The sequence below is a fragment of the Gavialis gangeticus genome, unplaced genomic scaffold, assembly GCF_001723915.1.
Source record: "Gavialis gangeticus isolate Ggan-Ray unplaced genomic scaffold, GavGan_comp1, whole genome shotgun sequence".
NCBI classification, from domain to species: Eukaryota; Metazoa; Chordata; order Crocodylia; family Gavialidae; genus Gavialis; species Gavialis gangeticus.
The window spans coordinates 17,440,036-17,454,422 of record NW_017729006.1 but is presented as its reverse complement, the minus strand read 5'-3'; the positions used below and the strand labels follow the sequence as shown (position 1 = coordinate 17,454,422).

Below are 14,387 nucleotides of genomic sequence, written 5' to 3'. Positions count from 1 at the left end.
AACCGTGCACTGGAGCTACTGTGCAGTAACTCTAGGTACTGCGCATTAGTTAGTACTTTATTAAGGAAGTACTAAACTAAATGCACAGTATCTAAGGTGCATTAATGAATGTGTAGACCTGCCTTCTTCTTCTCTAAACATATTTAATTCAAACATGGTGGGGAAACAGGAATTGCCAGACTACACCAGTGCTTGGGGTCCATCTAATCCAGAACCTGTGACCAGCAGCGACTACTCATAACTGTTTCAATGGGGCTTGTAAGAACCCTGCAGTAGACAGAGGTAAAAATGTACAGATGGAAATAATATCTGGTTGTGACGGCTTCAATGCTTGTACTCATTCAGCAAAAGGCTGAAAAGTTCCCAAGCTACATTTTTGTGTTTTATTATTAAAAATAAGTTTTATGTAGAAGCCTGAGATTTATTTTATCATAAAGTGGTAAAAAAGGACACAAGCTTAGTTTATTTCTCTTTTGCGTCTCACCTTTAAGACACTGTTCCCAGAGTCTGAGGTTGCCAGAGGCACCATTTGACCCCATAGCACAACTAAGGCAGGGTGATAGGAAACCATCCTGGGCACCAAGTTGGGAGGGGGAGGCAGAAAAAAATGGCTGCTGCTGGCAGCTGTACGATTGCAATCACGGCAGCAACCACAAGTTGCCACTGCCCCTGTGTCCTTGGTGCCTGGCTGACACGCTGCATTCATATAGCTGGCAGGAGTTTCCTCTGATTTATGTCTAGCATTGCTCTTTGTTTCCTTTGTCTTAAAGTATGCTTTTATTGAATAAAAGACAGAATGTTCTGACATATCCTGCTAGATGTACATTGACATCCACATTCTATCTGTACATGTAGTCACTGGTCTAGATTGTTGAGGAACCACACTGAGTTACACTAGCTGAAGACAGCTCAAACTCTTTAATTTACAACTAGCGTTAAAAAACTGGTGTGGAAAGAGTGAAGGATTCATGTTACCCATGAATCCGTACCCAAGAAAGGTCTTCTGTTTTGTCGGATTTCACAATTTTTGCACCTACCGCGCAAAACTCACATTTAGACAGAATGTTCAAGAACGTGCTTTAGACAGATTACAGGGAGCTTTGGGGGAGATCGAGTGGAGTGTGGTAGTCTCCCAAGTGGTAGTGAAGACTTGTCTACATGGTGATCTTACCAAGCTCCATAGTGGCATCTGTAAGTATACAGGTCTGTTCTAGGCTTTCCTTTTCCTTTCTGCTTTCCTGCTTCCTGCATCCATGCAGCTAATTAGTAGTCACTCAGCAGTACTAGTTAGCCTATCCAAAGTCCTGTATGAATGTGGCTACACTGCTAGAAGGTTCTCAGGTGTCTCATGAGTGTGTCTGGTTCATATGCCTAGAGTCAAAATAATTGCCAAATTTGGGGTCAAGAAGGGAATTTCCCTTGGGTCAGATCAGCATGGAATCTTTCAGAGGGGAGGGGATAACTGCCTTTCTCTGTAGTGTTGGAGCATTGCTTATTTTTTGAGAGTCTCCAGGCATATTCCTTGCCATTGCAGAGGCCCAAGAAATTAATGACATACTTGATCCTTTCTGCTGTCTTCCTCTGGCACGTTGTAGTTTTTGAGGTCTTCCTTTGTATTAAAGGTCCCAGTTTGTTACAGGCTAGTGGAGTGTGCAGAGGTGGTGGATATTCTTGGGGACTTCTTTTAACTTAACATCTGTTATGTGCTTGTTCGCAATCAGAGGGGACTAGACTTGACCCAGGTGCTCCTTTCAGTCCTGTGTTGCAGCAGTGTTACTGCAAGGAGTTTAAATTTCAGGTCTGTTCCCCTCTGTTACAAGCCTGAAATATTTCTAAAGAAAATTCTGGCCAATCTACTTATTTTCGTTCTACTGATCTTTCATTTTACCTTCATCTTCCTTTCAAATACAATAAAGTTCACTTTTGTATTCTGTTTATGTGAAAAATACTTTGTCTGTGCTAGAGGTTTTTTTCCCCTTAGATTTACCATCATTCCTAATCCTGAATAAGCTCCACCAATGTGTTGGGAGACCCAATGTAGCCAGGCATTTAATTGCTACCCTCATTTTAAAGTCTGAACAGGGTATGTGATTTAAACAGCAGAAGTAGCTGAAGTATTGCCTATATTAAAGTTTCCAATTTTGCTGCTGTTGGAGGAAATGTACCTGTGCTAAAGGCACATTTTTTTTTGACAATTTTCCCTATAGCACAAGCAGTCCTTGGAGTATTACATCCAAAATAAATATCTGTTAATTCACTGTCAGGACTCAAGCCAAATTAAATATATATACAATCAAACCTTAAATCACTGTTCCACAGAACTAGTTAAGAAAACAGTATGCAAAGCCCAATGAAATTCCTGTGTTGACATGTTCAGCAGTGGGGAAACAATATATACAACCACTTTGTTTGGCAACAGCTCATGTCTAGCTGGTATCACTCATATTTTTTTTTTTTATCATATTTGACTTGTTTCTGAAGAAAGTGGTAGTCAGAGGCCTTTGGTCAAGGCATCAAGGATATTATGGAGAGTTTGGTTTATATTCAAATATTGTTCTTTTAGAAAATCCCATTCACTCCTTTAAGACACTCCAATTGTAGTTTACTGAGAAAACCACAAGGATGACAAATACAGAAGTATCCCACGTTTAAAAAATATGAGATAGGAAACATACAGTAGAAACAAATGGAACGTAGGCTGATCAAAGGAGGTTCAATGTAACATGTCTTCTTTAAAATACTTAGCAGTGAACTGGAAAAGGGATTGAACAGTGATGTGGCAAAATTGAGAAATTTATTTAGGTTAGTCAATACTACAGGCTGTTTTTAGGAACTTCAGAAGATGCAAACAGGTGGATACTGGGCAATAGAACAATCAATGGCATTTCATGCAGATAAGTGAAAAAGTGGTGATCGTTGAAAAAAAATCCAAATCCATGTATATTGGTGATGGGTTTCAATTTAACTGTGGCCACTCAGGAAAAAGATCTGGGTCATGGGAGAGAAGTTAGTGAAGCCATGTGCATAACGTCACACAAATCCTATGTATAAAGTTTTATCAGTATATGTTTTGTAATATTTTTACCGAAATAGATAAGTATAACTGTATCCACACTTGGACTTTTTATAGGTATAACTAAACATGTATATGATGCCTTGTACAGATAAAATTCTTTCCCTTCCATCTTGGATTTGGTACACCAGTATAAAGCATTGCCTTACCTATTTAGTATGTAATTTTTTTGGATCAAATGCTAACCCTGTGGTGCCCCAATCTTGGGCATCCTATAACCAGTTCCTGATAATGATAAAATACTGAGTGAATTTAGTGGATGCAGGCAGTAGTCCAGAGACTGAAATACTCTGTTCATTGCCTGAAATGTGGCAATACAAGGTTCCCAGCAGTGCTCTGCCAAGATATGTCTTTTCTGACCCAGTGAGGCACTCAAGTTGGTCATTCAGCCCTTGACCTCTCTGCTGAGACTGACACTACTACCATGTTTAATGTTGGGTTTTGTGTTATGAGAGCTGGACTGGGACCTCCAGTCCATTTCCTTCAGAATACAGTCCTGTGAAAGTCTGACTCAACTCAAGTCAATGGCAAAAATCCCTTGACTTCAGTGGAACTAGCCCATGATTGATATCTCCTTCCATGACTTCTTAAGCTAAGTGATTGTAAGGAAAGAACTTAAGCTTGGAAAAGAATGCAACTCCCAATCTGGGAAGCAGACCATGTTAACTTCAGCTGTTGCTCCTGTTGTTACAAGCATTTTTAAGATACCTATCATTATAGTATCTAGATGTTACTACTCATAATTAAAATATATCCCAGGGATCTGCTAGTGGATGGGACCAGTTCTCCTTCTTTCCTCATACTTTTAAAGCACTACTAAGTAGGCAAGCAATTTACTTAAAAGGAATTGGATTCTATCATCTACTTACTCCTGATCCCACAGAGATATACATATTTGCTTCACTTCAAGCACATAAGTAATCCAGATTACTTAATTGGGACTGTTCACAATCTTAAAGCCAAACATATACATAAATCTTTTCAGGATATGGGATGTATTAGTTGGTGATTTGTTGATGGCTCTGTTCCAGTACTGTTGTTAAAGCAGTGGTTCTCAGTCTTTTTAGATGCAAGGCACTCCTCATTAAACTCAAGGAATCCCTCATTAAACTCAGAGCACCCTTTGGAAAATGCCACCTCTTTGTTTTAATTCATTTTTAATTACATAAAAAAAATAAAGACCACAGCAAGTCAGATTGTTCTTAAATCTATTTGAAATCTCTGGGTTTATCTCATGGATCATGTTTGAACACCTGACAGTACTAACATTGCTAAGCATGCTTTAAAGGATCCCAAGGCACCCCAGGGTGCCATCACACCCTGATTGAGAATCATCATATTACAGGAATATCTGGCAGAAGAGATGGAGTTTACAGTAAATCTGAAGTGTGTGAGGTATGGTCTTCTTCCAGTCTGTGGCAATAATACGTTTTAAAGCTGAGAAGCTTCTACTATTGGTTATCTTACCCCATGGTTCTATAAAATGCAGCTGCTATGGAGAAGAGAGGTGGTCTTGATCTTCCATCAAAGGCTTGGAAAATTATTACTAGAACATTAAAGTGTACTGCAGTTTGGATTGGCAGCCAAAATCCACTGTAGTCCCTGGAAGACCATGGGCATCAGTGAGCTTTTGACCCAGCTGTTAGACTTGTACCTTTGCAGGTTTATTCCCCACTTAGGAGTGGTTGCTGCATGCCGAGCTAGCTAGTAGTTTTCTGGGTCAGTTACAATGGAGCAAATCGTAGTATCCAGTTCTGACATGAGAAAAGCATTGTGTAGGCAATTACAGTGTAAGATTATATCATTGTATGGCTCAGACCAGTCATATGACATTGATCTACAATAGCAATTATGGTTAGCTTTTATAAAACTATTTCCTATTGTTCTGCTGTGCAAACCAAGCCATCAGTCTGTTATCTAAAAAAAAGTATTGCTAGCATCTGTTTCCACATCTGTTTAATATAATCCTGATTTCCACCTCCCTCCCCCCTCCAGGAGCATTTTGCTGAATAGTGAAAACAAGGTAGGCTAGACTCAAGAAGGTAACACTAAAGACACCGTATTATCAGAGACTTCAAAAGGCACTTTCGGGGCTGACTTTCAGGAAGCTGTTTGAGTTACTTGAGTCTAAGGCCTTTTTTGCATTCTCTTCCCCCAGGCACCAGAAGTTCTAGTGACAGACAACCAGCACCACCGTCAAGCTGTCAGAGTTGGCACATACTCTTATGCTGCTTTCAGTGCCATGTGGCTTCACTCAGCATCTGTATTGCCAGATTGCGGAGTGCCCTTGTGGTGTACAGCATCTGCTGAAGGAGTCACAGCAGCCCCCAGGAGTGTCTCTGTGTGTCTTCTTTTGGCTGGCAAGTCACCTCAGCAGCCTTACTTGGCTCAGCCAAGCTGTTCTAACTCTGCCACAGAAAGGAATATTCTGCTGCCGTAGAGGAGCTGTGGATGTTGACATACTCAATGATTTGCTGTCAGAACAAGAGTCCTGCTGACAAAAACTCTGAGGTTGCGAGCCTTCCATGCTAGGTACTGTCCAGACAATCAGAAAGCTGATCCCTGCTCCAAATTCTTCCTAATCTAAGTATGTAACAACCACATAGAAGTGAGCAAATAGGAAGGAAGACAAGGTGACGGCAAAACAATCACATATGGCATAGGAAGTCATAGCCATGCTCACTCCCTAAATGATGTTAGGTGTTCCGAGTTTGAATGCTTTTAGTCCCTTAGTGCAACTTTTTATATGTCCTAACTGAAAAAAAAATTGCTACCCATGGAAGGTGAATTAGCTCTTACCTTGACATTTCAGTGTTAACTTCTGATGGCATGTGACCCTGTGTTATTTAAAGAATGAGGGTGGTTAAGCAAACATTTTTATTTGTGTGCCCTCTTCAGTCATGGAACCCAAGGGCATTGATCACTTTTTTCTGTCAGTCACAGGGCCAGATTCTGATCTGAATTACAGAAGTCAGTTTCTGATATCAAAGGATTTACCTTAGATTTTTGCCAGTGTTACTGAAATTATAGTTTGTGTTGCAGCTGTTAACTGGAAAGGCCATAGTCTTGATCCCACAAAGACTTATGAATATGCTAAACTTTACATTCTAGAGCAATCCCATCAAATTCAATTCCTGTACCTTAAATCACATCCTGTCTCTAAAATATATGTTTCCAGGACTGGGAAGACTGAAATCAGCACGTAAGAGTAACTTCATGTAGTACTATGTGATTGCTTCCATGAATATTGTTACCTGAGTGCGTAAGACTGAATTGTTAGGTCAACAGGGGTGGGCAAAATGTGGCCCGCGGGCTGGATGTGGCTTGCTAAGCCATTCTGTCTGGCCCGCGGGGCCCCTAAAAAATGTAGAAAATTAATATTTAGCTGCTACTGGCTGCCTGTCATGCAGCCCTCAATGCCTTGCCAAAACTCAGTAAGCGGCCCTCTGCCTGAAATAATTTCCTACCCCTGGATTAGGATCTTTTTTTTAAAACTTAAATTGATTTCAGGTTTGTTGCCAATTAGCTGGGAAAGTAGTATTGAATAACTGATCTATATCTGCTTTTCCCATGCCCCAAAACCCTATCAAATATCCATAGTTAATTGTTTTTAGTCTAGAAAAAAATAACCTAGGCTGAATACACCAGTGAAAAGAACCATTTTTTTCTAAGGCATTGACTTGGAAATGTATGTTTTTTCCTCCTACACATGCATTCAACCATATCCTTAAAGGGTAGAGGTATTTAGTTATGTATTTTCCTTGTTCCTGAAACTCTGATTTTAATATGCAAGTAAACAGGTTTAGCCGAGAATCAATATTTGTTCTACTGAATTTTGCTCACTCTCATGTATGCCTTCACCATTATGAACATTAGTGTTTGCTTTAGGTGTTCTCTTTGGATGTAGCTGCAATATAATCACTGCTATGACAGTAGTGTAGAATAGGCATGCTGTCAGGTTGGCCTTGAACCCAGGGCCTTGGCCTGCCTGGAACAGCTGCTCACCCTAGTCTACCACCTCCTTAACAGAGCACTGGGATAAGCACAGGTGGCCAGAACTCTTCATCTGGGTCTAGCCACACACTCACTCCCAGCCACCAGTGGTCAGCCAAGGTCAGATGACCCTTCACCCCTTCCAATATAAACCCCTGACCTGAAAGAAGAGGTGTCTGGGCAACAAGGCTCAGCATTGTGCTTAAGCTGTTGCACCTTGGCTTGTGTTGCTGACTTTCTGATGGATTCTCTGGATACCTGACCCAGTTTGCCCATGGACCCAAGTTTGCCCTGACCCTTTGGACACCTGGCTCAACTCTGGTTTGATCTCCTGGGTATCTGACCCATCTGGCCTCCTGACCTTATGCTCTGCCTGACCCTCTGGATGTCTGACTTGGTCCCCAAAAGACTTACATGATCTCCTGGCTTCTCTACATTCAGACTCTGGGTACCCACTTTGGATCTTGGCTGTTTCTCCTGACCCTGAGGAAATCACCCTGATTTGGCTGCCCATGGCCTGGCATGACACATACTTGAACTAGCTTTAAACTAGCTTGGGTACCACTAGCAGTCTAGCTGCAGCAGTACACTGCTCAGTGGGGATGCAAAACCTGCTTGAGAAGCTAGGTGGGAGATACGTGGGTGATTAATCTGCACTGAGCTGTGCACTGCTGTGTCCTGACAACTCCTGAGACCCAAGCTAGCTAGTTTGGAGGCAGATCAGGTATGCCTACAGAAGGCTGCAGTCACAGTGTAATAAAGCATTTTGTTGCTCAAAAGTCTGAGGGGTTGTTTTAGTAAATAATATAGAAGTAATAATTTAAATATAAATAAAATTGTCAGTGTTGCTTTATCATGTCAAAATACTTTATTATGCATATTTGTTGCATTGTTAAACTGGAAGTGTGCATTCCTCTGGATATAATGTTTACAAGCAGCTTCAGTTTCCCCTGCAAAAAAACTCATCCTCCTGAAATTTTGCATTTCATCCATGGGGATGACGTGCTTACATGCAGTCACGTCGCTACCCGGTGGCCTGGGTTGACACGACCGGCTCAGCGCGAGATGTTGGGTGCGGACAGGTGGGTTGGCTAAAGAGTCAGGCGGCTTCAGAACGTAACGGTTAACAAGAAGAGTTTATTTACTCACGCTACCCAGTTGTTCAGGAGCACAGGAATGAAATTTCTGGGCCTAGGTTACAGTTGCGACTTGACGGAAGCTGCTGTGGTCCCGAAGACCTCCGAGAGCTTTGACGAGTGAAGATGGGGGGTTGTAGCCGGGGACGCCTGGGATTGGGAGTGGTGGCGGGGAGTTGGTCAGTGAGTGATCAGGTCACCGAGCGGTTCTCCAGAGCGTGTGCGGAGTTCTCCAACTTGGGCGGAAGTTAGCTCTGAGTTATACTTGGTGCTCGGTGGGCTGACCTGTGCAGTGCTTAAGGTGACCAATTGGGGCACTTCGTTCGTCTCGTCCTTATTTGGGGGTAGGTGATTAAATAACTTTGGGTCACATGCTGTGGGCCTCGTGCAAGTTGCATAAGGCGCACATGCGTATAGCCAATTGAGGGGATAGCGGAATTTTCCATATGCTGACACTGGCATCACACATTCAAGGGAAGATTTTTCCTTGACAGGGGAAAAGTTGCTCTGGGAAGTCTGGTAATCAGGAAAGGAATTTCAAAATGATGGTATTTAGGAAATTTCCCTTTTTTCAGGTAATTTTGGGGGGGCTCATCTCCAATATGATTTGGACTAGAAATAAATTTGTTTGCTTTAATTGTAAGACTCGTAGATTAATGCTTATACAGATAAAACGCTTCAGGGAATTTCATCTGCATAAGGGCTGCAGATTGGAATCTGTATTTGCATCATTATATAAGTAGCTAGAGATAAGGATGTAAGTGCCCAACTTTGCTCACCAACTTGGGTGCGTCTACACAAGACATTTACTGTACAGTAACCTAATTAGCTGTGCAGTAAATGTTATGTGTCTACAAAGGTGCCCCTATTGGGCTGGGGGTAAGCTAATTTACTCTGAAGCAGGATAGTACTTGTAAAGGCAAGTACTACCCTGCTGTGGAATAAAAAATTCAACAGCAGCACAGGTGTAGATGCTGATGCAGACAGCTGGGGCACAAGGTCTGCTTACTAGCTAGCCCCACACTGAAGCACCCTTGTGCCCCAGCCAGCCTCTCTGCATTGACCAATCAAAAACTCCATCACCACTATTAAAATTTAGGCACGTACACCTTGGCAAAGTACAGTGTACCTCAGTTTGCAAATCTCTCCTCTAATACATATTTCTGGGTATATAAAAAATGGCCTGATCTAGTACTTGAGTTGAATTTTTTAGCAAAGCATTTTTACTGGAAAATATTAATTTGTCAAAACCAAAGCCCATCAGTTTCAGCTAGTTTTGTGGATCCAGCATGGAATTTCTGGAGAATGAACAAGCTTCCCAGAGTAGCCAGTAGTATTTGATTTAAAGTTAAGCAGGTGTTTCATGGCAATAAAAATTGAAGCTGCTTTCAGTAGAGTATGAATAATGTCAGAGGATTGTTATTTTGTACATTTAAATGATGCCACTGGAAGGGGATTTCCATTCACTCCTCTTACGAAAGAATGCTGTTTGGTCGTCCTGGGGTGTTGTATTAGTGGGCTGAGTTTTACTTTGTGAGTTTACAGAGGGGGCAGTTCTCCCAAAAAAGAAAAAAAAATGGAAAGGAAAATTCTTTCCGTTTACATAGAGAAAATCATATGCTTACTCTCGGAGAGACTCATGGTGCTGGTGGTATTGGAATTTGGAATCTGCTCTACTCTCTTAAAATGATCTCACTAGCTTTAACTAGTTTAGGTCTAACAGATGCAACTGGCAACAGCATTTGCATAAGCTTCTGGATGTTTATTACTTTTTATAGTGTAACCTACAGGAAATTAAGGTGCTAAGGAACCCAGGCATTTTGACACCATTCAGGGCTTGGATGTGATGAGCCTGCATCAATCACTAGGTTTAATTGTTCCTCAAAAAGCCAATTAATATAGGATCAAGGATAGGCAAAGAATGCATGGAATGGTAACCGATTACTTTCAGTTACAGCTCATCATTGTTTGCCTAGGAATAAGTCTATTCATTATTCTGAAATGTATAATTACAGAAATAAATGACAAAGAAACAAATCATTCTCAAATAAGATCCGTCCTAAAAACCGTAAGCCAGTTATTGTTCCATTGAGTTCAGTGGAGATAAACCGATTAACAACAGTTAAGGAAATGGGTATGTGTCACATTATTATATAAGGTAATGTTTAGACAATGTTAAGTAATGGAAAATACTTTTGAATGGGTGCTTATTGTTTATGTCCATATTTATGTTTCTTTTACACAAACCATTTTCTGAACTATATACAGGCAGTCCTCAACTTCCAATGTTCCGAGTTACAAAGTTTCACATTTACAGTGTTTATAAATTGACACCCTGTTTCAACTTTCTGATCTCAGTTTCAACTTTACAATGTTTGATCCAATGCCACGCCACGCCAGCGAACAAGTTCGCTGTGTCCCTCATCTCCCTGGAGAACATCTGTCCAAACTTGGTTGGACACTTTCTTTCAGAAAGCAGACAAGACTCCAGAAAAACCTGCAGCCAAGACTCCTGAGAAGACTCCAGCCAAGAACCCTTCAAAAAGTCCAACAAAGAGCCCATCAAAAACTCCAGCAAAGTCACCTCAAAGAAGTCCTTCCAAATCAATATGATTGCTAGTTATGATATAAATACATTAATGTAGCTATATTACTCATCTATAATTGATTGAGTACAAAATTCTGGGTTATTTTTGGTGAAAATAGGGTATCCGGTCTTGGTTCAGGAACCAATCCCCCATTGATAACGTTTCCTATGGGAAAATCAGTTCTGAGTTACAACATTTTGACTTGATGCGGTTTTCGGGAACCAATTCTGTCGTAAGTCCGAGGACTACTTGTACAGTGGTATAAAAATGCTTTATACTGGTGTACCAGTTCCAAGATGGAAGGGAAAATCAGTTCCGAGTAACAACTTTTCGACTTAAAACTCGGTTTTCAGGAACCAATTGTGTCATAAGTCCAAGGACTGCCTGTATACAACAGCTTTCTGTTTACAGCCTTTGTCTGTATGCAAATTCTCCACAGACAGATGGTTTTGTCCAGGCTGTTTTATTATTATTTATAATTATTCAGGCCATGATTCAGCAAGTACTTAAGCATGTGCCAGATTTTAAGTGTCAGAGTAGTTCCTCTCAGATAAATAAAAGGCAAATCTTGTGTTCAAGGCTTGGCATGGTCTTGCTGAATGAAGGCCTCAATAATGAATACATTTCAGCTTACACATCACTGGCTATTTGGTAAGTCACAGTTTCTCTTCCTCTATTTGTCTGTAAAGTTGGAGCAATGCCCACCTTATAGGAGTGTTGGGAGGATTAGTTGCCATTTCTGAAGCATGACATTTGTTTTATTAATATGACCACCTGTATGTTCACAGTAACTTAAATCAAAATACCCAATTTTCAGAAAATCCTGAACACCCAGTCCCGGAAAATCAGAACCATTAAAGGTTCTTTAATAAAAAGTACAGTGGTCCAGCTTTGACTATAGAATTAGACTTAGGTGACAGAATAGGAGGAATATCACTTTTAGAAATGTTGCTTCATGTGATAGGGCCTGTATCCTGTGGACAAGGATGCTGTTCACAAAATTAGTAAAAAGTGGTTGGAACCCCGAGTGCATCAGATAAAAGGAAGGGATAGACTAAAGCTAAATAACTGCTCAGACAAACATGTAGAGGTCCTGTGGCTTGATCCAAAGCCCTTTATAATCAGTTAAAAATCCTATTAATTTGTAAGAACCCCAGTGGGCCTCATATGTTAATGTACTGCAGATCTGGAGGAGCTACAAAATAAGAGGCTCCATTGGAGTAAAATCCTAAACCCACTAATCTATTCAGCCTTTTTTTAATTTGTGGAGATGTACTTTCCAAAGTTAGAGTCAAAATATAGTTCTGTTTAAGCAAGCATTTAGAAATGTATCCTTTAAAAAAAAAAAAAAGCAGAAAATTCTGATGTTTCCAAATTTGTTTTTGTTCTGAATCAGAATGAAGGGAAACATTTCAGAATTTTTCACAGGGTAGAAAAATTTATTTCAGAAACATCAAAAATATTTTTGTAAGTTCAATGAAATAAATCTCCTGCACCATATTATGCAATATGTAAACATCATAATAGGCCAATTTTAACATCAATCAAAATGAAAAGAAAATCAAAACAAAACCTTATAAAAAGGTAATAGACATTATCACAATTAAACAATGCAGTCAAAACCACGTGCATTGACATTTCTCACTGAAAATTTCATTAAATTTAACATCCTGAAAAACATTTTGACATTGACTGTATTGCATTTTCTGATTTTGTCTCTTCTGCCAAAACTAATTTGGCAAACTCCAATCCAGACAGTGCTGCTATAGCTATTATGTGCATCAGGTTGAGAAATGAAATGAAACTGGTTAGAAAACATATATGCACACACACTTCAGACTAACCTTATTTTGTGTTGCTGAAGTTAACTAAAAGACCATGGCGCAAATTGTAGATGTTTACATTATTTTTATTTTCAGTTATTTTATTGTTTTGATATTTTATATATATTCTGGGCTATTAGAGTATGATTACAAAGAAAAGTAAAATGAATTAGTTTATCATTGTCTGGGCTGGGAAAAATGCAGAATACAACCCGTGCTGAAAGGTAAATTTAGTTTTAACTGTATTTCCGTGTTAATAAGAAGAGGTGTAGTTAGTAATGTAGGCAACACTACACTTTTTTGAATGATTAATGACACTTGTAGTTTTGCTTGAAGACCATCGTAATATTGGACAGTTAGATTATTGTATAATTCCACTACAAGGTTTAGCTTCTTCCAGTTGCCTGTGTATGGTTTGAAGAGATCTTAAAAGTTTCCTTGAAACTTGATACTGTTTCAGTAGTATAAAGACAAGTAATTAAGTCTTTCCAGTCTCAGGCTACCCAGAGGAACAGAGTGTTTCCAAGGTTTATTTCTTCTGGGGCCAACATTACAGGTACTTCTTCTCTTCCCCTGTATTGGCATTCTTTTTGCTAGAATCTTGGTTGATAATCCCTAGCAGTCTCTTCTGAGGATTACCAGATGGATGGGGCTCTACAACTCCTATGCCCAGCCTTGCTGGCACTGTACTTCTTGGTCACCAAGCATACTTAGGTTTCACTGTACATCCAGGAGAAATGTAAAGGGAGGTGCCTGTCAACCCTAGCTGGCAGTCTGTCATCTTTTTGGTTAAGGGTTTGTCCATACCTTTTTATCCAGCTTGACAGGTAGCATGGGGAAAAGTTCATCCTTGTGGCCATGGTCTGTGGCTCCTGTTTTGGCAAAAACAACACCTCACACGCATCCATCAGGCAATCTGTCTTTACATACCCAGTTTTACCATGTTGGAATCATCAGATTGAAGTTCCTTGATTGCCTCGTCTGGGTTTTCCACTTGATTAGAGAACTAGTTGAGTGATGACTAGCTTTTCTGATCCCTGACATCTAGTATTCCCTGTCCTTGTGAGTCTTCCTCAGCCTTCTTCCATTGGGGCTCTCCTGAATGAACAACTATATGGGTCTCTTAGTACCCTCAGCCTATAAATGACAGTCTTTCCTCTCTGCCACCTCAGTCATGGATGCTGACTGAAATCAGCTGATTCAGCTTTATACCACCACTTGGGGAACCCACCAAAATTGCTCCAGATTTTTCTGATCCATTGTGTTTTTGATTGAGCCCATCTTTGGACATAACAAAAGTCTAAGCAGCACTGCTTCAGAGAGAAGTTTTCACAAGAAACACATCCAACAGTAGTGATGCTTGCTTTTACCCACTGTCCCCCCTCTTGATAGAGCTGCAACAACCTGCCTCAGTTTCTCCTTCTATGCCACCATTCTCCATTTGATGGTTTGTTGTCAATTCCAGACCTCCACCTAATAGTCTATACCCACTGGCATCTTCCCAATCCTCTTCTGGACAGTAGGAGAGCTCTGGCCCATCTATTTCACTGGATTCCAGGCCAGGAATCCATTATGAAGCAACAGCTGAAGCAAGTTTTCTTCAGTCCCTCGCTGATCCTTCAAGCTGCTTCCTGCCTTTCCTCTTCAGGGCATTTCCTCTTCTTCCTGGAGCCTCTGCAACCCCAGCCTTCCTAGCCTCCTCTTTGCATATGGACCCACATTGTAACATCTTCTGCTGCTTCATTATTTGCTCCTGCGGCATCTCCATATGAGT

General features: G+C 40.6%; 1 protein-coding gene across 1 annotated transcript in view; it reads left to right on the top strand.

Moving 5' to 3' along the window:
- Positions 1-11,376: 11,376 nt before the first annotated feature.
- The window catches only part of TGM4 (transglutaminase 4), a 39,916-nt gene continuing 36,905 nt past the window's right edge, over positions 11,377-14,387 (top strand). Inside the window, exon 1 of the mRNA XM_019508714.1 lies at positions 11,377-11,441. Within this exon, the coding sequence (XP_019364259.1) occupies positions 11,377-11,441 (65 nt within the window). The remainder of the gene's footprint in view (positions 11,442-14,387) is intronic.